The sequence below is a fragment of the Heterocephalus glaber genome, unplaced genomic scaffold (assembly GCF_053883595.1).
Source record: "Heterocephalus glaber isolate CG9 unplaced genomic scaffold, H.glaber_assembly_v1.0 deba00001561, whole genome shotgun sequence".
Taxonomy (NCBI): domain Eukaryota; kingdom Metazoa; phylum Chordata; class Mammalia; order Rodentia; family Bathyergidae; genus Heterocephalus; species Heterocephalus glaber.
Genome location: NW_028258349.1, coordinates 12955247 through 12977985, shown reverse-complemented (window position 1 = coordinate 12977985; position 22739 = coordinate 12955247). Strand labels below are relative to the sequence as shown.

Below are 22739 nucleotides of genomic sequence, written 5' to 3'. Positions count from 1 at the left end.
AACCCAGAAGAAGAAGAGAGAATTGTGCATTGAAAGTAATGGTGAAGGTAAGCTGCATTTCCCACTTTCTTCTTAGAAAGGGTTTCTTGGTTTTCAAGATGCTATCCTATTTCTGGAATTTACCCGAAATACTAAATTAGTGGTTTGGAGAAGACTGCAATGTGGAGCAGATTTCCTAAACCAGCCCCAGAGCTGTCTGCTTTGTACAAATTGTCTTATGTGATCTAGAATTTCCATTTCTTTGGATTTTGTTCATTCTCAGAATGGTCTGGTTTTGATTTTTGTTGTTGTTGTTGTTTGTTTGTTTTGGGGGGTGGAGTTTGAGACAGGGTCTTGCTATGCAGTCCAGGCTGGTCTTGAACTCACTCTTGCCTCAGCCTCCTGAGTGCTGGGATTATAAGTGTGAGCCACCACGCTCAGCTCATCAGAACTGTCTTGACTGTGAACCTGCCCCAGTGATTTTTCAGGGAAATTGAAGGACAGATTAAGGTCACTCACTTAAATCTCACTAATTTCTTTGTTGACCTCTCCAGGACCACTCCAGTAGCTTTGTGTGTGTGTGTGTGTGTGTGTGTGTGTGTGTGTGTGTGTGTGTGTGTGTTATGATACTAGGGACTAACCCAGGGCCTTCACACTGAGCTACATCCCCATCCTCCTTCCCTTTCTGAAAATTTTAGTATATGTGCTGCTGAAGCGAACACTGTTTTTGAAAATTTTATATTGAGATAGGGTCTTGCTAAGTTGCCATGTTGCCCAGGCTGGGATCCATGTAGCTGCCACCACCTGCAGCTGCAGTAGCCTTTTTGGTTACAAATTTCTAGCAGCCTAGGGTGTTATCTATTCCTTTAAGCTCTAGATATTTTTCCCAAGATAAAAATAATCTAACTATATTCTTCCTGATAATATAGGAATGGTATTCAGTCTGCCTTCTGTTCTTTGAAATTCTGTTCCTTTTCTGAGTCCCAGTTAATCTTCCGTTTGTTATATGATACTTTCTACATATCCTTCAACTTACTTCAACAGTAAGTTACTGTTACCTCATTTCATGTAGTAAGTCTTCTCTAACTTAGAGCCAGTTTATTCTGCTTAAAAACCCGTCAGTTTGGCTGGGGTTATAGTTCAGTGGTAGAGCATTTGCTAGCATGTGTGAGACCCTGAATTTAATGCCTAGCACCACAAGAAGGAAATGAAGGAGAGGGGCCCCTCAATTAAGTCTGACCAACTTAGAGAACAAGTCGAAATATCTCCTGGTCTGGTCCTTCTTTTCAGCCTCATCTCTCTGCTTTCTCTCTTACTCTTGTTATACTGAACTATTAACCATCCCCAGAATGGACAGTACTGTCTTTTCTTCCATCGCACAGGAAACACAAGAGCGGCACTTATTCCCCACCACCCCTTTCTCTGGGTTCTTCCAGACCCAGCTGAAGAACCCGCATCTACAAAGCCTGCATGAGCCTCCTGGTTGTGTTTTGTACCTCTAAGTAACTACATTCCCCATTGCTGCATCAGTCATAGTCCTTATCACAGTATTTTATAACTATCTTTTAAAAACTGCTTTTATTAATTACTGAGTAGCAGAAAATGTATAGGGTACACATTGAGCATTCCTTATCCAAAATTGAAACTGCTCAGAAATCCAAAACTTTTTGAGCACATTGGCTAACATCTATGCAAATATTCCAAAATTTGAAATACTTTTGGTCCCAATCACTTCAGATAAGAGATAGTTTGTACAAAAACTGAGCAATTTTAGAAAAGATGCTTTTGACTTGTCACTTTTTCTAATGATGCTTGCTCTTATTTTGTTTTTGTTTTGTTTTTTTGGTACCGGGGATTGAACTCGGGACCTTGCGCTTGCAAGGCAGGCAGCGGAACCACTGAGCTAAATCCTTAGCCCTCTTGTCTTGTTATTTTTTTTGTTTTTGGGTTTTTTTGGTACCGGGGATCGAACTCTGGTCCTTGTGCTTGCAAGGCAAGCAGCGGAACCACTGAGTTAAATCCTCAGCCCTCTTGTTTTTTAATATATGTCTATTAGTTTAAGGGTAGTGCTTTTTATACCTAAATTACTCTAAAGTTTTTTTGTTTGTTTTGTTTTTTTGTGTGTGTGTTTGAGACAAGGTCTCACTATGTAGATCAGAGTGGCCTTGAACCCACTATGTAGCCCAGGCTGGCCTCAAATTTGTGATCCTCCTGCCCCAGCCTCTTGAATGCAGGGATTACATGCATGCACCACCATGCCTGGCTCTACTCTTAAATTTTTATCATAAATAATACCTTTTCTGTCTCTTAAAGTGATCATAAAAGAGTTTTCTCATTCATTACTGTTCCTAAATAACTTTAATTGATTTCTAATATCATACATATCTTGCTTTATTGAGAAAATTCTAACTTGGTTATGATGCACAGTATTGTAATTTTTTTACATATTATTGGATTCAGTTTGTTAACAATTTATTTAGAATTTTGTATCTTTGGACTGTATAAGACTGACCTACTATTTTAGGTCTTGAAACATTTTTGTGCAAGTTACTCTATCCCAGCAGTTGCCAAACTGTGGCCCTACCCTGCACACCAAGAATATTTTCTACATTTTTAAATGGCTGGGGAAAAAATGTATATATATGAAAAATATATGAAAGATGGTGCCTGGTAGAGGAAAATGGAGTATGGAAATTATATGAAATTCAAATTTTAGTGTCCATAAAAAAAGCTTAATGGGAACATAATCATGCTAGCTCATTTTTGTAAATCTACACCTGCTTCTGTGCAGCAGTAGCAAAGTTGAGAAGTTGCAATAGAGATATTTACTCTTTGACCCTTTACAGAAACCTTGCTGACTTCTGGTCTGATCTCATAAAGTAAGACCGGGATTGTTCTTTTTTTTTTTTGGTACCGGGGATCGAACTTGGGACCTTCCGCTTGCGAGGCAGACAGCAGAACCACTGAGCTAAATCCCCAGCCCCCAGCCCAAGAATGTTCTTTCTGTTTCTTCATTTTTCCCATGGTAAAGGAGGCTTAAAGTGCAGTATTCAACTTATAACAATTTTCACTTTATGGCATGTTCTTATTACTAGTGTGAGCAAAGCCCTTCTCTTCTGTTTGTTTATTCCTTGTCTTCTTTTCCATTTGCAAACTTACTCCCACTCCTCCTTAGGCAATACTGTTAATGTACATCTTTTTCTTGGTATGTATTCATGCAAAATGTTTTACTCTTATGCTTAGGCCAATGTGGCTGTTTTTCCAAATCATCTATATATATGATTGAGAAGAATATCAGTTTAATTTGGTACATTTATTTTATATGTAGCTATTTATCCAATTTATTAATTTTGTTAAAGTAGTCTCTGTTTTTACTGACGTCGTGTCTGTTGTACATATCTGTTATTTTTAGTATTGTGTTAAAGTCTCCTAATATGTCTAATATTCATTTGTCATAATTCTGTTCTTTTACTTATATATATATATGTATATAATATATATTTACTTATTGGTCATGCATACAAGTTTACCTTTTCCTGGCTTTTACTCCTAGTCTTTCTGAAAATGTATGTTTTAGATGTGTCTCTTATAAACAGGATATAATAGGCCTTTGGATTTTAACAATTTTGATCTATTTTGCCTGTCAATGAGAGCATTTAGTTTAGTTTAGTTTGTAGTGTTGTAAGTATTGATAAATTGACAGCATTTATTTATGCTTTTTGTTCTACCTTTTCTGTATTTTGTCTCATGTCATTTTGCCCTCTGTGAGTTTGAAAGTTATAATTTATTTGTTTACTTAGTAGTTACCTTAGAAATTTTAGCATACTTTTAAAATTTGAAAACAAAAGAATATATTTATGTTCTTGCTGAATACTATAAGGCCTAGGATATTTTAACTAATTAAACAACTTGTTTTATTCTCAGGTCTTTTTCTTCCATCATTTTTTAAACTCATACAGCATTTCTAGTGTTTTATACAATGAATATTAGCTTAAATTATCCACATATTTACTGTTCTCTTTGTTCACCATTTTTTCTTATGTCTAAAGTCCTCCATCTGGGATTGCTTTTTCTTAAATAGAAGTACATTAATGAATTTCTCTGTGTTTGGTTTTTTTAAATGTCTTTATTTGCCTTCATTTGTAATTTTCTCTCAGCACACTGAGACATTCTGCTGTCTTCTGGTTTACATTGTTACTGAATAGTAATCTGTCAGTCTGATTGTTCTTGCATAATCTGTCTTTAATCCAAAATTGTTTTAAATTATACTCTGTGTTTGATTCTTTTTTCTCCTCTCCCTTAGACAAAATTCATATAACATACAGTCGAACACTTTAAAGTATAGTTCAGTGGCATTTAGAGCATTTACAATATTGTGCTGTTTTATTTTTTACTTTTAGATCATTTTCCCTGGAATTCGACCCATGTGTTCTTGGGACCATGTTGAAGGTTGTTCTGATAAAACAGATCTGTATTTGCTTTCACTGTGAATACTGCCAAGTCATAACCACTTTAAATTCATAGATAGCAAGATTTGTGGATACACCTTTGTAATATAAATGTGAACTGCAGGCCTTTGTAAGGGCTGGCTGTGGCTATAGTACCTCAGGGAGAATGTTTTCTTTCCACCAGCTGCCCAGGTTCAAATTAGGCAGTTTTCCCTCCAGCTCCAAAGTACTACTTCCTAAAGGTCTCAGGTCTTTGATGTATGGAACCAGTTAGACTCCTATCTTGGCCAGTTCTAGGCCTGGCCTCCTGCTCCTACTTCTTCAGATGGTAACTGTCAAAGCCCATGGTTATCTGGGCTCAGCAGACATTCTCCAGGCAAAATAACCTTCAGATGCTCAGCAAACTCCCCTTAGTTCCCATTTTCCCTTAGTTTTAAGCTCTAGAGATGGCTTTCCTTTTTCCTTTTTTTGTCAGCTCATACAGCATTCCAGAATATTTTTAATATTCAGTCCATTATTTGGTCATGGTAACTAGTACCCTATAGAGTCTGAGGTCCTGTGATTGCTTCTGCTTTTCTTGTTTTTCCTTCATGGGGGGGGGGGGCGGGGGGGTGTTTGGTGCTGAGCCAGTCATGGGGGTTTGATTGATATTTTTGAATAAAAGAATTTTGTTGTACAGCTGCTTTTCTTTTCTGTTTTGCCTTTGATCTTCCCTCATAGACTGCTATCCTCTGCAGTGACAGAGCAAATCTAGCATTTTGTGCTCATGAAAATAGCAGCTGAAGGTTTTTTTAAATGTTCAGGAAATTTTCAGCTGCATCTGCAAGAGCCAGAAGCAGAAAACATCCACCAGTGAACTTGGAGAAATCTAGATTCAAAACCCAGCAGTGCCACTGCTAACTGCAAATCCAAATAAATGACTTCTCTTCCCCAAGCTAAAATTTCCTTTAGTGTTTGTGAGCTCTCCTGAGGAATTAAATGTGAAGCACCAGGAATGTCAAATGCATATAGCACAATAATTATAGTTGAGATGTGGTGAACACTGTATCATCAGCAACAAGGTTGAGAGTAGGAGCTATAGAGAATGTTAGACAGAAAAGCCATAGATGATCTCAAGTAGGAACTAGGCTATAAAGATTGTGAGAACTGTGCTTTCATGTAAAGCCATTTGCAGTATACAACCAGGTAGTTAAGCTGTGCTGAGGCTCCACAGGGCCTGCTGATCATGCTGGTTTGTGTGGCTCAGTATTAGTGATTCAGTGGATTTCTGCTCAGTTCTGTGGGTCCCAATTCTTGATTATGAGAACAAAGCCATGGAAGTATCTGATGCATGGCATCTGCTAGGCCCCAGGAGAGACCAGAAGCCCTTGTTTCAGAAACCTTTCTTCAGACCTGGGCCTGGATCAAGAGCCTGAGGTCTCCATCAGGTCTTTGGCATGCCTGCAGTGGCAGAGGCATCTTCCAGAGAAAAGGGGTTGTAGTAAGCCATTCTGGGCATAGATTAGCTTCTACCAGTTGGTCAGTTGCTTCAATCAATGATTCTACCAAATGTTACTGTCATGTAAGTGTTCTTTTGTACTCCAACACATATTTAGCTATTCACCAGCAAACTATTTAGCATTTCCCAAGCGCATACCCTTCCACCAAGAGTACTGATGGAGTGGGAAAAACAGCCCTTGCTAGAAATTCTATACCTCCCTTCTTAGAGCTGTCATTTGATGAAATGGAACTGAATGGCCAAGCAGCGTCAGATGTTGTAAACTTGGGTTTTCTAATTAGAAGGGAATTGATGTTAATTTGTTGAAGTCTTGGTATCTGCCAGTATCGCTGGCTCTATGGGATTTTTAGGACTAGCAAATGATTGGATTATAACAAATTGAGTGTATGAAGTTTGGTGATATTTCCCAGGAGCCTGTGCCCGATGGATACCAATAAGTGGCTCTATTTTGAATTCCTGAAGTATGTGCTCACCTTAGGTCACATTGTTGTAAATGAGGATCTTTCTCCAACAGTTTTGTTAGCTAAAGTACAAGGAGAGTAGTTAGAGACAATTTATCTAGATGTATGCATTGAGAAAGTAATGACTCTCATAACTGCAAAAGATCTTTAAAGAAGCTCTCCAAACAAGTGCCAAAAAAAGAATAAGTATATAAAATGCAGCCAGTAAAAATGATGTCTGTTTAAGAATTTTTGGTAACATGGAAAAATGATTAGGATTTAATATTCTAGAAGTTTGGGCCTGAAGTTTTGGTGGTTTTATTTTCTTGAGCCTGACTTTTGAATTATGAAATTATATAAATTACATTCATTTTCAGAGATATGTTACAACCAGCCTGACCTACAAACAACTTGGGTTATGACTGGAATTTTAGTTTTAACATGAACAGTCTCCAGTTACAACCTAAATGCCTGCTGGTTGTGCTTCTAGATGGTCTCAGGTACAGATTTAACCCTTAAAGAGTTCTGGAAGGAACATTACAACATCCTTTCCTGCATGAGATTAAACGAGAAATCCTGGGCCAATGTCTCTCTAAGGACACTGAGATCTGCCTGTATATAGGAGAGAGACTTTGAAGGCTGTGTAGAGGAACCTGAACCTTCAATTGACCAACCTGAGTTATAACCAGCCCTCTTGAACAAATTGAGTTTGTAAGTCAGGGGTCCACTGTATTTTGGAAAAATCTAGATTTTTTTTCAATTTCTTGTATGGGATAATGGGGAGGAAGCAATGAGAAGTATGTGCTGAACACAGAGTGTGCTCTATGCATGTTCTTGCATGTATGATTTAGTTTGAGAAACAACACTTATCTGAACTTCTTTTATCCCCAGACCTGGGTGGATAAAGGAAGTGTCAAGAAGTTACATCTGCAAGAGCAGGCATGCTTAAGACTTACGGGCAATTGTCTCTGATCCCCCTCGTTTCCACCTGACCAATCTACATTGAAGGATCCATCAAAGCCCTATTTCCGACTAGAACTCCCATACTGTACTGCTTTCTCCACTTTTCACTTTTTTTCATAACTACCTTAAAGATTTTGTCCATAACTTTTGAAATAGTACATTTTTTGTGTGATTTCAGGGCATGAACTTCAAAGATGTGGCCATTTACTTCTCACAAAAGGAATGGGAATGCTTACACTCTGTTCAGAAGGCTTTGTATCGAGATGTAATGCTGGAGAATTACCAAAACCTGATCTCACTGAGTAAGTTTACCCTTCAAAATTCAGAACTGGCCTTCTGAAATATTTATGCTCATTCTTGTTCATTTTTCCTCAATAATTTTCAAGTGCCAGTCTGAATTAACAATTCTTGTTCATCAAAGAATGGTTTCTTAAGAAGTTAAAAATGGGTTTTTCCTTGGGTATCTTTGTCTTCCCCATTCCTCTGCTCTCACTCCTTCTTTTGACCCTAACTCTATTTGGTTCTTTCTCTGTAATTGCATTAGTCACCTTTCTTGTTGCTGGGATAAACTACTCAACACCCACAAGTTAAAGGAGAAAGGTTTAATTTGGCTCAGAGTTTCAAGTGATTCAGTCCATTGTATGCGGCTCCAAGGAAGAAACATGGCAGAAAGGAATGGCAGAGCAAAACTTCTCAGTTCATGGCAAGCAGTAAGCAGAGCAATAGCAACAGAGAGGAAGGAGCCAGGGATGTATATACTACCCAAGGTCTCGCCTCCATGACGCGCCCAGACACACCCAGAAATGTGTTTTACTAATATTCCAGGTATTTCTTAATCATGTCAAGTTGATAGATCATACTTAGCAGGCACAATAATCATGACTGATTTTCATTCTGAGGTCCACAACATTTACCTTTTTCCTTTTTTTTTCTGAACAGGACTTTCTGATACTACGCCAAGTGTGATCTCCTTATTGGAGCAGGGAAAAGAGCCCTGGATGGTTTCTAGGAAGGAGATAAAAGGATGTTATCCAGGTGAGTGATGATGAATCCATGGGGAGACCACAGCAGGCTGTCACACAGTCAGCGTGTGAGAAGGCAACACTTCTCACATGAGATGCTGGTAGCAAAGCTCCCTACCAACCGAAGGGCTGAGGTCTAGGGAAGAAAGTAAGTACATTTCAGCCAGCACAAGGCTCCAAATTATTACTCCACTTACCACTGTCCTGCTACTCTTGAGTCATATTTCCCTCTTATTTCAGAGACAAAAGGCCTTCCTCCTTTCTCTGTGATTAGCATTTTTTCTTCACTTTGGGTCCAGTTTTCTCCTTTGTTTTGTTTTGTTTTTTGGTACCAGGGATCGAACTCGGGACCTTGTGCTTGTGAGGCAGGTGGAGTTTTCTCCTTTTTAAAATAACTTTATTGAGATATAGTTTTCATATCATAAAATTCATCCATCCATTAAAAGTGTGCAATTGGCTTTTACTATATTGTGAATAGAATATTTTTCATCACCTCAAAATAAAAACACCATTCCCATTATCATTCACTCCCCATACTCAGCCCTAAGAAACCTCTTAATCTACTTTCTGTCTGTACAGATGTGCTTATTTGAGACATTTTATATTAGTGACATCACATAGTATGAAATTCGTGACTGGCTTTTTTTACTTAGAAGAATATTTTCAGTGTTCATGCATATTGTAGCATGAATAACCAGTACTTTATTCTTTTATGTTGTCAAATAGTATTTCCTGGTGTGAATATACTATACTTTGTTTATCCATTCATCAATTGGTAGACATTTGGGTTGTTTCTACTTTTAGGCTATTATGACTAATGATGCTATGAGTATTTGTATACAGGTTCCCTTTTCTTAGTTTGTTGAATGTTTTTGTGATGAAAAGATTTTAATACTTTTTTAATTTTGTAATTTCTCTACATTTTAATTTTGTAATTTCTCTACATCTTAACCTACATCCTGTAGGTTTTGTCCTTTGTTCTGTTAATATGATAACATTTTGGATGTTAAACCAACTTTGCTTTTCTGGGACAAATTCTATCTGGTTGTAGCACTTAATCCTTTCTCTATCCTGCTGGATTGGTTTGGTTTTATATTTTGGGGACTTTTGCCACTATATTGATCTGTAGCAGTGGTGGCGAATCTATGGCACACGTGCCACAGAAGGCTGTTTGTATCATTGAAAGCTCTAAAAGTTTGCCATCAGTGGTCTAGTTTTCTCATGATATCTTTGGGTTGGTATCAAGATAATACTAGCCTCAGAATTAGTTCAAAAATGTTGTGGGCCGAGGATTTAGCTCAGTGGTTCTGCTGCCTGCCTCGCAAGCACAAGGTCCTGAGTTCAATCCCTGGTACCAAAAAAAAAAAAATGTTCCTTCTTCTTCTGTTTTTTTTGGAAATTTTTAGGAGAATCTGTATTAAGTTTTCTTTAAATATTTGATAGAATTCAGCATGAGACCACTTGGGTCTCGGCTTTTATTTGTGAGAAGATTTCTTACTACTACTTTAGTCGGTTTGTTACAGATCTATTCAGATGCTCTACTTCTTGAATTGGTTTTAGTAGTTTTGTGTCTTTTAGGTATTTGTCTACTTATCTAATTGTCTAATATAGTTGTTCATAATAGTCCCTTATAACTCATTTTATTTCTGTAAGGCAAATAATGATATCTCTTCTTTGTTCCTGATTTTAGTATTTTGAGTTTTGTTTTCTCCTTTGGTCAGTCTAACCAACTTTGTTGATTTTTTTTTTTAGAGACCAGAGTTTGAATGCACTGATTTTCTCAATTCTTTTTCTGTTCATTATTTTGTTCATCTCTGTTGTGATACTTCGTATTTCTCTCCTCTTGGTAGCTTTGAGTTTTTCCTCTTCTACCTCTAGTATCTTTCCTAGGTGAAACATAACTTTAAGTTTGTCACATAGTAATACAGAAAAACACTGCATTGAGCTGGAGATTTAGCTCAGTGGTTCCACCACCTGCCTCACAAGCATAAGGACCTGAGTTCGATCCCCGGTACCAAAAAAAAAAAAAAAGAAAAGAAAAATTACATTTTCTAGACAGGCTTGTGGTTAGGTCTGACTATGCCCGCTGCTTGGAAGGTGACCACTTATGTGCCATCCATCATCATGACAGAGATGTCAAGCCTGATACTGAGTAAAGCTGACTCCCCACACCCCTGACCTCTCTACTTACAAACTGGTGCATGAAAATAAAATGAAATTTATGATCAAAGGCATTGGTAATCTGAGTGTCTGTAATACATGACTTGAGTCTGTACATCTAAAGTCCTATTGCTTCTTGCTGACACTCAGTCCATCAAGCCCATGTTCTCTTCAGAGCCTTTGTATCCGGTGTTCTCTCCAGTTTAAGCTGTAAATTTCCCTTTAATCTAGTGATTATGGGCTGGGTATTTAGCTCAGTGGTTCCACTGCCTGCCTCGCAAGCGCAAGGTCCAGAGTTCTATCCCCGGTACCAAAAAAAAAAAAAAATCTAGTGATTATGTTATTTAATACTAATTGAACAATGTCCTGTGGCCCAGATATATCACAGTGAGTGAAATAAGTGACCTAAATGCTAATTCTAGGCCACTTTGGGTGAAAACTAAAGGACAAATAAGTATGCAGTTCAAGAATTGAGGAAAAAAGATTATGAGGGCAAAGAACAGGGTGCCTGACAGAAGAGAAAACTGGCTGTGCACAGATCCTCAAACAGAGCCTCATGAGACAGAGAGAGATGAACACTGGGTGCAAGGATCTAAAATGAGAAAGTGACTCTTCTGATACAGTAGATCAGTATAATGGGCAAATGGTTAATTGAAGTGGAGTGAATGCAGACTTTTGCAAGCTTGGTAAGATATTTTGGGTTTTATTCTAAATGGAAGGGGAGGGCACTATATTAAAATTGATCTACACCTTGAATTGACTCACAGTCATTTAGGGAGAGTAACAAAAAAATTAGTGGCTAGTCATCAAGCCAATACTGAGTATTTGTACAGGCACAGTAAGGGTCAGACAATATAAAAGTAAACAAGTTAAAGTGTATCACAGTCTGTTGCACTTAGAAGTGATGTACAAGTAGTGTCCACAAGATGGATTGGTGAATGGATAAAGGGATGGGTAGATACAAAATAAGGCAAATAGAACCAAATATTTATTTTAAAAATCTCCATAGTGGGAATATGAAAGTTCACTAACCAATTCTTACTTTTTCCTATATGTTTGAAATTGTTCATAATATTGGAAAAGATAAAATGACACATGCTGATAAGTACTCTGCAGAAACATAGGGTAAGTGGAGTAAAGAAGGGTTCTGTTCTGCATAGTGTGATCTAGTAAATTGGCTATAAATAGAGGTCAGGTAAAGTAATTCAATGAGCCATAGTGATATTTTAGGGAAGAGATTCTGAAGGAGAGGTGTGCTTGGCAAGCTTGAAAACATTAGATCAGTCAGGGAGCTGGAGCAGAAGTCAGCTAACGGGAGATGATAGCTAATAAGGGCAGAAAGAGATAGTGCATACAGGTTTGTGGAAGGCCCATCAACCACATAAGGACTTTGACTCTTACCTTGAATGAGAAAGAGATCTAGTGGAGGATTTTGAGCAGAAGAATGACATCTAACTTACTTTAACAGGAACACTCTGGCTACTGTGTTCAGTGTGGGATATTAGGAGGACGACAGTAGGAACAGAGCTAAATAGGATATGGACAAGATGGTAGAGATACAAGTAGAGCAAAGTCAAAATATGGGTATATTCTGAAGCTAGAGATGAGAAGATTTGCTGTTAGACATATCTTACTCTTTCAGATTCTCAGTCAGTCTTAGTTGGTTCCTAGACATTGTATTTTGAACAAGTTTTCCATCTGATTCTGATTCTTACCAGAAGGAAAGAACCACTGCCTTCACTTTGTTTTCTCTAGTCTCATTTCCCCTCTCTTTTTTCTTTTTCCAAATTGCAATGTAGTATAAAGTTGTTTAAATTTTCACTACTTTTAGTTGCTGTTTCTATCATAGTATTTTCCTTTCTCCTGAAATGTGAAAATACCTCTTGTTTTCTATTTTGTTACCTTACAGATTGGGAATCCAGAAGAGAAATTAAGAATTTATCTCTGGAGAAGAACCGATATGAAATTAAATCATTACAACAGAATACAGCAAAAAAATTTACACACTCCAACCCTGAGCACACCAGAGTCAGAGGTAGCAAATTCCACTTGGAAAAACAACAAGGGCATCAGGAGGGACAATTCAGAGGAGCCATAATTACCTCTAAAGAAAAGCCAACTTCCACTCAGAGTACAGCCTATAGAAACCCTCATAGGATTAATACTGGAGAGAAATCTTGTGAAGGCAAGAAATCTAAGAAAGCTTTTGAGTCCCAATCACATCCTATTCAACATGAAAGAATTCACAAGGAAAAAGATTCTAAATGTGGAGAATGTCAGAAAGTATTTAATAGTAGGTCAGACAGGATTAAGCATCTGAAACTTCATGAAAGCAGAAAAAAGAATGAAAATAAGAAATTTTCCTCTACTCATGACTCTGAAATTATTCAGGCTAAGAGCATTCAGTCTGGTGAGAAACCATATAAGTGTAAAGAATGTGGGAAAGCCTTTCATTCTAGCTCCCAACTTAGTCAACATCAAAAGATGCACATAGGTGAGAAACCCTACAAATGTAAGGAGTGTGGGAAGGCCTTTCGATCAACTGCACAACTTAATCTTCATCAGAGAATTCATACTGATGAGAAGTTCTTTGAATGTAAGGAATGTGGGAAAGCCTTTACCCGCCCTTCACACCTTTTTCGCCATCAGAGAATCCATACTGGTGAGAACCCCCATAAATGTAAGGAATGTGGGAAAGCTTTTCGTTATGACACCCAACTTAATCTTCATCAGATAATTCATACTGGTGAGAGACGCTATGAATGTAAGGAGTGTGGGAAGGTATATAGTTGTGCCTCACAACTAAGTCTGCATCAAAGGGTTCATACGGGTGAGAAACCCCATAAATGTAAGGAATGTGGCAAAGGCTTTATCTCTGATTCACACCTCATTCGACATCAGAGTGTTCATACTGGAGAGAAACCCTATAAATGTAAGGAATGTGGGAAGGCCTTTCGTCGTGGCTCGGAACTTACTCGACATCAGAGAGCTCATGCTGGTGAGAAACCCTATAAATGTAAGGAATGTGGAATGGCCTTTACTTGTAGCACAGAACTTGTTAGACATCAGAAAGTCCACACTGGTGAGAGACCACATAAGTGTAAGGAATGTGGGAAAGCTTTTATTCGAAGATCTGAACTTACTCATCATGAGAGAAGCCATAGTGGTGAAAAACCATACAAATGTAAGGAATGTGGGAAGGCTTTTGGTCGTGGCTCAGAACTTAATCGACACCAGAAAATTCATACTGGTGAGAAGCCCTATGAATGTAAAGAATGTGGGAAGGCCTTTATTCGTGGCTCACACCTTAGTCAACATCAAAGAATCCATTCAGGACACAAGAGTGAATGATAAAATGTGAGAAAGCATCAGGATTTGATTGACATCAGGAAATTCATACTAGTTAAGAAAATGATTATGAGGAATGTGGAAAAGTATTTGAGGTTATCAATTTAGTGAATATCAGAATTTGTACTATGGATGAAAGGGCCTTATTTAAGGGCCAGAAATGGTCTAATACTAGTTAATACTACTGAGAAACCTTATAAATATTAGAAATTAGGAGGGGTTTATTTGTTTCAGATTTATTCCACTGTGGTTTTTTTGGGGAGGGGGGTGGTATCAGGGATCAAACTCAGGACCTTGTACTTGCCAGGCAGGTACTGTGCTGCTGAACTACATCCCCAGCCCTGTTTCAGAGTTATTACCCATCAGAGTTCAATTAGTGAAAAACTGGAAAATTCCATGAATATAAGAAAGTAGGATGCCTTTTTGGTGGGTCTAAGCCAACTCAACCTCAGGGAATTCATAATGGGGAGAAGCTTGGGAGGACGGTGAATGTGTCAGAGAAATGAACTATTGGAACCTTTGTATCGGGGTCATTACCTGTTAGGGGAAATCAAACAATTCCTAATATAAATGCCATATATATGGGACAACAATTTGCTTTAGTTAAGCTATTCATCTGATAATTCATACTGGAAGAAGGTTATATTAGTGTTTAAAATGCAGCATATTCTTCCATCCCACCCAAATTTTGTTACATATTTGCAAGTTAATTCTATAAAATTAACTTGAACCAAATCAGAGTAGGAAAGGATTTAACCAAAGCTTTTTTTTTTTGGTACCAGGGATCAAACTCCGGACCTTGGGCTTGTGAGCCAGGCAGAGGGACCACTGAGCTAAATCCCCGGCCCCAAAGCTTACTTTTAACTGGCCCTCATCATTAAAGATTTAGGGCAGATTACTTAACTACATCTACATTTTCTCATTTACAAATTAGAAACACTAGTACCATATTGCTTACTTGTATTTATGAGGATTAAATACACTTATGTCCTTTAGAATAGTGTCCAGCTAATATTGAAAGTATGCTAAATGATAGCCACTTCTGTTATTTTTCTTTCTATTATTTTTACTAATTGTATTTTTAGAAGATCATATAAGAGGAAGGCCTTTATACATCTATTGATAGGACATTTTGCATTATCTCTTTTTCTTTGTTGAATGTTAGGTAATTCATTCCACAGAACAATTTACAGCCTTCATTCATTCATAGTTTCCTCTTTTGCCTGCCCCAAAAAGGAATTCACAAATCTCAGTAGGAGAGAGGTGCGTTGCTCCAAGGGCAGAAAGATATAGATGATTTATTAAAACCTTCCCCAAAAAACAGAAGGTGTGCTATAAACTCTGAGTTCTGTTCTAGAGAATTAGAAAACAACAAAGCCTTAGACAAAAGCTCTGTCTCTACTAGGAAATTGTAAAGATACTAGTATAATTTTATATTCAAAAGGAAATTAAAGAAAATTAACATTAGGAATAAATAACAAAAAGAACACTACAGGTTGAAATTTATAGGATATGAATAAAGCTATATTCTCAGGGAAATCAACTTCCTTTAATACTGTACAGGGATAATAAGGGTCAGGAGTCATTCTGGCTTCATTCTACCTGGTGCACTACCTATTCCTAGCAAGTTCTCAGTAAATGTTTTCTAACATTTTTTAGTACTAGGGGTTGAATCCTTTTTAGGGAAGCACTCTACCACAAAGCTACATCCCCATCCCTTTTTAAATTTTTGAGACAAGTTGCCCAGGCTGCCCTGGAACTTGTGATCCCCCTGCCTCATATAGCTGAGACTACAGGCACGTGCCACTGTACCCAGCCTAAGTAAATATTTGATCAAAGGAATGGGAGAATGAATGAATAGATATATTCAACTCCAGTATATGGAGAAGCTCTAACAAAATAAATTTAAGGCAAAACCAAAACATTGAAAACTTTTTCTGAAAGATTATATCCTACAGTGAAAAAAAGTAGACATTTCAGAGATATAAAGCTATACTGAATTAGCAGATACTGTTGGTTTTGCCTATTACCATTCTCTCTTTGCCAGGATCACCTGCCACTACCTCAATCTATAAATGCCAGATGTTTATTCTCCTACTTTCCTTTGCATCTGGTCAAATGTATAATGCTCCTGGCCACAGAAGATCTGAGCATACATCTGCAGATGGACTTCAGTTAATTTCTTTCTTAACAAAATACAAGGAAATGGTCCTAACTACGGGATGCATGTCCATATGGCTGTGTGGTAGATGAACTTGTGGCCATTTTGCACTCAGAGGGTCAAGGGGCTGAGACTGGCACAGGGGATAGATTAGAATTAGTACCTGTGTCCTTGACCTTGTGGATCTGATGAAACAATTCAGAGCCACCCTTTCCTAGGACTTCAGTGAAATAAGAAGCTCTATGCATGTGTTATAGTTTTTTTTTTCATGTGTTATAGTTTTATACTCAGCTTCCCAGTCCTGAAAAGTTGCCATTTAAAAATATATTTTCATATATATATACACACACATATTTATTTAACTTTAGTAAGGTAAGAAAATGTTTATTCAGCTTTTTATAGTGTACCTGACATAACATTTTCTTAAACGTATGAAATACATATATTCAACTTTGATATAGTGAGATATAAGAAACACTTGTTTACATTCAGCATTTTACATTCAGTATATATTTATATCCTGCCTTTTATAATATGTATGAAATCCTGGGGAAGTGTTATTTTCCTAATAATGTAAGAACCAAAGAAACTGAAAAGCTACACATCATGTAATCATTTAGTTCCAAATTATCTTGCAGATAAAAATCTGAACTCTTCAAGATACTGTACAAAGAAGTCACTGTGATGAAGCTAGCAGAACCTTTTTACCAAATTTGGAAAAGGACAGCATCCAGAATCAAATACCAATTTATAAAAAAATAATCCCTTGTACTTATATGAATAGTCCAATTAAATAGCAAGTCAAATCTAGTAGCCTTTTAAAAGAACTTGATAGATTATCCAGAATATTCATGACCTGACCTGTCCAATTGTCAAAAACTGTAATACTTAAGTACAGTGTTAACACATTGGAAACTACACACTAAAAAATGCTGCCCGTTAAAAGCAATAACAACTATACAGCAAGTGTCAGTTGCTGTGGAGTCACTGCAGTTGTGCATCTGACCATACCTCATTGTCTAGACAACATTTAGAATAATCACCATCCAGTAGATTACACTTCTGCCCCACACTACAGAAAAATAATACATAATTAAATAAGTTAAATGTATATAATAATTGTGTGATAAAAATCCTACCTAAATATTAGTCAATTCTTTAGAGGACAGTGCATAACAAAAATTTTAAGCATTTTTAAAAGATAAACGATTACTAAATCTTATCTGTACTGATATATTAATTTCATAAGTCTATTCTCAAAAATTTTAAGTACTCTAGTATATGTGCTGCTGAAGGGAGCACAAAAATTTTAAGTACTCTAAAAGAATTTGTACCTTTTAGAATCTAGAATTGATGATAACAGGCAAAAATAGGTATTATAATACTGATATTACCATTTCAACACTTTCAGAGTTACAAAAATGTTGAAATGTCTTTCATTTTCTGCTCATATATACTTCTCTTTTTCCAGACATGAGAATTTTGTTGCAAGTTTATATGGCATGTTTTTATCAGAAACTAGAAGGAATATAGAAAGATTTTTTTAACAAAACCATGTACACACTGAGTTTTAAGTGGTGAAATCTAGAGCTTTCCATCCTTTTCTCCGTATTCAAGAAGCACACCCACATCTAGACTTGTTCTTGTATCATACAAGCTTATGAGGAGAGTCATTTGAATGAGATGTTGTGTGCACTGATTGAAGTGCAGCTTCCTTTCCTCGTGTGGTAACATACCTTGGGAATTCTTCCCCATCAATACCTACAGATCAAACTACTGGCTTTTTACATAATAGAGACAAACAATATATACAGCCTATTCCACTAATGAAAGTTCAGTTTTGTAATTTTACAAATCATTATACCTCACAGTTTTATTACATATGTACTGTTGATTGTTGGTGCTTTTATTTCTGTAGTATAGCTGAATTCCTATCAGTTAAATTCCTTGAGTTATCAATGTACTGTATTTAAAGTGTAATAGTTGGTGCCTTATGTTTGAAACTTGCTGCTAATCTAAACAAGAATATATGTTTATTTCCTGTTTCAGCCAGCACTAAACTACTTCTAAGTTGAGTAAAGAAACAAATGTGCCTTCAATTTGCACTTTCTTAACTGCCAGTGAAGTTGAGCATCTGCCATGCCTAAAGATCATTTGACTTTTGTCTCTGTGAACTGTTTTTTATGTTTCTTTTTTAAAAATTAGAGTCATTTTTAAAGCAGTTTGTAGAAAGTTGGCTGAAATTATAATATTGCCATATACTTTACAGTTTATTTTCTCAGCCTATCATGTATCCTTTGCCCTTTTTTTTTAATAGTTCTGGGGATTGAATCCAGGGCCTTTGGACTGAGCTACCTCCTCTATACAGCCTCAGCTCATTTTTATTTTTATTTTCAGACAGAGTCTCACTAAATCACCAAATTGTCCAGGCTGGGGTGGAGCTCTTTCCTCATGTGGTAACATACCTTGGGAATTCTTCCCCATCAATATCTACAGATCAAACTTTTGGCTTTTTACATAATAGAGACAAACAATATATACACCCTATTCCACTAATGAAATGCACCTGCCTTCATCTCCAAAGTTCTGGGATTACAGGGATGCACCACCATGCCTATGTTTATAGCAAAAGGAGTTAACAAACATTTTGTGTGAATGACCAGATTACTTATTTCAGGCTTTGTGGCCATACAGTGTCTACACTGCCTTTTAGCGCAGAAGCATACAATATGTAAAGTAGTATTTTTCAACCACAGTTTTGCTTCCTTGGCCTACACCCCCAATAGACATTTGGCAATGACCAAAGATGTTGGGGGGTTGCAGCTGGTCGGAGATCCTGATCTGTTCCGTATCCTACAATGCTATAGAGCTCCGCACAACAAAATTATCTGGTCCAGTTCTAAAGTTGAGAAATCCTGATCTAAAAGCAATGGATACACCTCTATTCCAATAAATCTTTCATGACAAGCAGCTGGCTACATTTGGCCTGTAGGCTGTAGTTTGCTCACTTCTGTTTTAAATATCTTTTTTACTATATGCTACTTCTCTGGTTTTATTCCTGAATTGTCTCTTTCATCCAAATACTTTTCCAGATTTTCTTCTATTTTTTTACCTTTCATTTTTCCAACCTAAATAATACCTAGTATTATCTGTGTAGTTACCACCTACTAATTAACCATGTTATTTTTCCTTTTCGATTAAAATTTTATAAAAGAAATAAATGGTTTCAGAAAATAAAGTATTTTCTTTTTTCTTTCTGGAGTCCTCCACCCTGTGTCTGCAGAAGTAATAACTTGGTGCATTTCATGTCTATAGAATCAGTACTTAGATGTACACATGGATGATACATAATATTGTGGGTTTCAAAGTAACAGAAATAGTGATACATCATTCTGTGATGTCTGACAATGTAAGATTGAAAAGTACTGATCTAATTCTTTTAACTGCCATTTTGCATTTTTATATCATTTATTAGTTGATATCCCTTTACTGGTAAAATAGAGAAAAATAATTGCAGTAATCCGTTCTATATATTTTAACCAATGAAGCGTTTCTTAAAAATTTTTTAAATTGGATAGTGTTCAGTAGGTCAAGGAACCTTCACGCCTATGAGCTAGCTGTACAACCTAGAAAAAGTGGTAAGGATGCAGGCCCAGATAACATCACAGTACTGTTCAAGGAAAAGTACTTAGCACTGCTGCCATCACCAGTGTTCATTGCCTAGTGTGTGAATGACTAGATGCTGGAAACAGCTATAACCACAAAAAAAATATCACTCCCACAACTGTAGATGACATCTGTGTGCCTCTGCCACCCACTGTGGTCTACCTCTGAAGTTCAGGTAGTGCCTGGTGGACTTGGACCACATATGCATATGCAGTGGAGACCCAGTAAAAGTATGCAAATTACAATGAGTAACCATGACTTGGGAGATGATAAAGCAATTTCATTCTTGTCTAGCACAGTGCCATTCAATTTATTTGATAGGGCAAATAACTTTATGTGGCCATGGGTGAAATTGTGGGGAGGCCCTACCCTAACTTTGAGAACCATGTAGAAAGCATTAGTTACAGATGAGCTTCTTCAGCCAAGGCTCAGGTATGTTGTGGGAACATGGAGCGGGGCAGAGATTATGATGGAAGAGAAAACATGGATGGCTTTTGCTGCGTTTATCATCCTTTTTCTCATCTTCTAGCTTGCTGTCCCTTGTTTCTGATAGCTGCATAGATAGAGCTTAAGAATTGGAGAAAAAGATCATCAACCTCCTACCTACATGATAATTGACATGGTGATTTTTAATACATCTATTTTTGACTGGTTCTTTACTGGGGCATTTTTGTAGGTTTTTATAAAGCAGCAGTCTACAGTCTATCAAATCTATTCGATATTTCTTGCATTCCTTTTTATATTCTGTGTCAATTTAGTACCCTCTTAAATATCTCATTCTAATATGACACCCCCCCCTTTTTTGAGACAGGGTCTAGCTATATATTCATTCTTACCTTGCACTCACTGTGTAACCCAGGCTCACCTCAAATTTGATGTAATCTGCCTGCCTCAGCCTCCTGAGTGCTGGGATTACAGGTGTGCACCATCACACCTGGCTGATTTTTGTTAATGTGATAAATTAACGTTCTGGTGCCATGGCCTGCCTCGCAAGTGCAGGGTCCTGAGTTCGATCCCCAGTACAAAAAAAAAATTAACATTCAATTTGGCCTTGTTAAATGTTTCCTTATGATTATGTTCTGAATATGCATCTTTGCACTTAGGAATTATTGGCTAGAATAGGACTTGAGGATGTAGCTCAGTGATAGTTCTTGCCTAGCCTGTACAAGGCTCTAGGTTCAATCCCCAGTACTGCCAAAAAAGAAAGTCTGCTGTGAAATACACCATAAAGAAAATGAAGCCCAGGCACAGAGTTAGTGAAAATATTTGCAAAACACATGTCTCATAGAACATTGATTTAAAGAAAAAACTCATTAAACAATAAAAAGACAAACTTTTTAAATAGGCAGATCTGAGTAGACATCTTCATAAAGAAAATACACAGATGGCAAACATGAAAAGATGCTGAACATTGTTTTTGTCAGCTACTACTGTACACTTATTAGAATGGTTAATATATTAAAAACTGACAAAAGCTACTGTTGGCAAACAGAAGGAGTAACAGGAAATCTCACTATTGGTGGTAATGCAAAATGATAAACCCTCTTAGCCAGTTTGCCAGTTTCTTACAAAACTACCTACTATGTGATGCAGTGGCACTTCTTAGTATTTACCCAGTTGAGTTGAAAACATATCCACACAAAAAGCCTGCAAGTGAAAAGTTACAGTCATTTTATATATAATTGCCAAAAATATTGTAAACGACCAATATGTCCTTCAGTGAATGGATGTGCTGTGATACCTCCATTAAGAGAATTGTTATACATCAATAAGTTAAACTATGAAGAGATAAGGAAGAATTTCAAATGCATATTTTTAATCAGAAAAGCTCGTCTGAAAAGTCTACATTTTGGATGATCTGAGTTATATGATGTTCTGATGGTAAAGAGGTTAGCCATTGCGAGAGGTTTGAGGATATGGAGGATCATTGATAAAGGAGCACAGGAGTTTTTTTAGAGTGGTGAAATCTTTATAATGGCAAATCAAGATGTTAAACATTTGTCAATATAAAAAAATCATAAAAAGCTGGGAATTGTCACTAAGTGCAATGCTCCTGGGTTCCATCCTCAGCACAACACACACACACACACACACACACACACACACAGACACACACACACGCACACAGAGTCTATTTTAAATTGAATGCTTTTTAAATCAGTTGTTTGAATTTTGTAACTGATTTATGTAACCACGAATTGTTATAGGAACAGCTACAGTTTCTGCTTTTAAATCAACAACATGAACTTTAACTGTCACTTCTGGTTTATAAGACTGGAAAATTTGATCAGGCTTTCTTGTCTCCAATAGCAGATCAAACATATATGTTGACTTGACTTCATCTAGGAGAAGTCACATAAGTGTATCTTCTTCCCCTTCATATGATCATTCTAGGTAATCATGAAGCGACAGCACTCCAGATGTATTACCTCTTCTAAATCCAACATCTTATAAGCCATTCCTACTGCTTCCTTTAATGTCTTATCCTTATGAACTTCCAATTTGTTTTCCAACATTACTTATTTCACAGGATGCAACAATAATTTTACCCTGCATGTATTATGCTCGATTTCTCATTGCCTCTTCTTCTTCCAATTCTTTCTCTCTCTGTACCAAGTTATTAATATGTTCAAGGTATTCATCCACTTCTAGAAATTTTACATTTCTTGTTGGATTCTTCAGCAAATATATCAGCATATATGCATTTGTTGAGCCTACAAAAACACTAGAACCATATCCTCGACTTCCTGATGATCTATCATGTGTTTTCTTAATGTCCTCTTGTGTTATTCTGCCGACATGATGATCACTGAAGCTGTACCACTGCTCATCACTGAAAGACTTTATGCAAGCATAATAATGACCACCAGCAGCACTTCCCAAATGAACCATAACAGAAAAACTCATAGATCAAGGAACTCTTTTCAAGACTGGGTTTGAAATCTTTTCAGCTCCACTATTTTTCTCAAGGCAGATTCTTTCATCAACATCATTGTCATTAGAGGAATCACTGCTCATCTGGTCACTGTGACAGCTACCTTCATTTTCTGCTCC

The 22739-nt window shown here is 37.0% G+C and overlaps 1 protein-coding gene and 1 pseudogene across 4 annotated transcripts in view; one reads left to right on the top strand and one right to left on the bottom strand.

Moving 5' to 3' along the window:
• Znf568 (zinc finger protein 568) overlaps positions 1-21896 on the top strand; it is a 78393-nt gene extending 56497 nt beyond the window's left edge. For 3 of the 4 annotated variants that reach the window (XM_087191233.1, XM_013077410.3, XM_004858985.3), the window contains 4 exons: positions 1-47; positions 7507-7630; positions 8268-8363; positions 12420-21896. In XM_087191233.1, the coding sequence (XP_087047359.1) occupies positions 1-47; positions 7507-7630; positions 8268-8363; positions 12420-13861 (1709 nt within the window). In that variant the 3' untranslated portion in view covers positions 13862-21896. The remainder of the gene's footprint in view (positions 48-7506; positions 7631-8267; positions 8364-12419) is intronic. The other variant, XM_087191234.1, reaches the window with a different exon arrangement.
• LOC147824014 (ubiquitin carboxyl-terminal hydrolase 47 pseudogene) lies at positions 21817-22592 on the bottom strand (annotated as a pseudogene).
• Between the last annotated feature and the right edge of the window lie 147 nt (positions 22593-22739).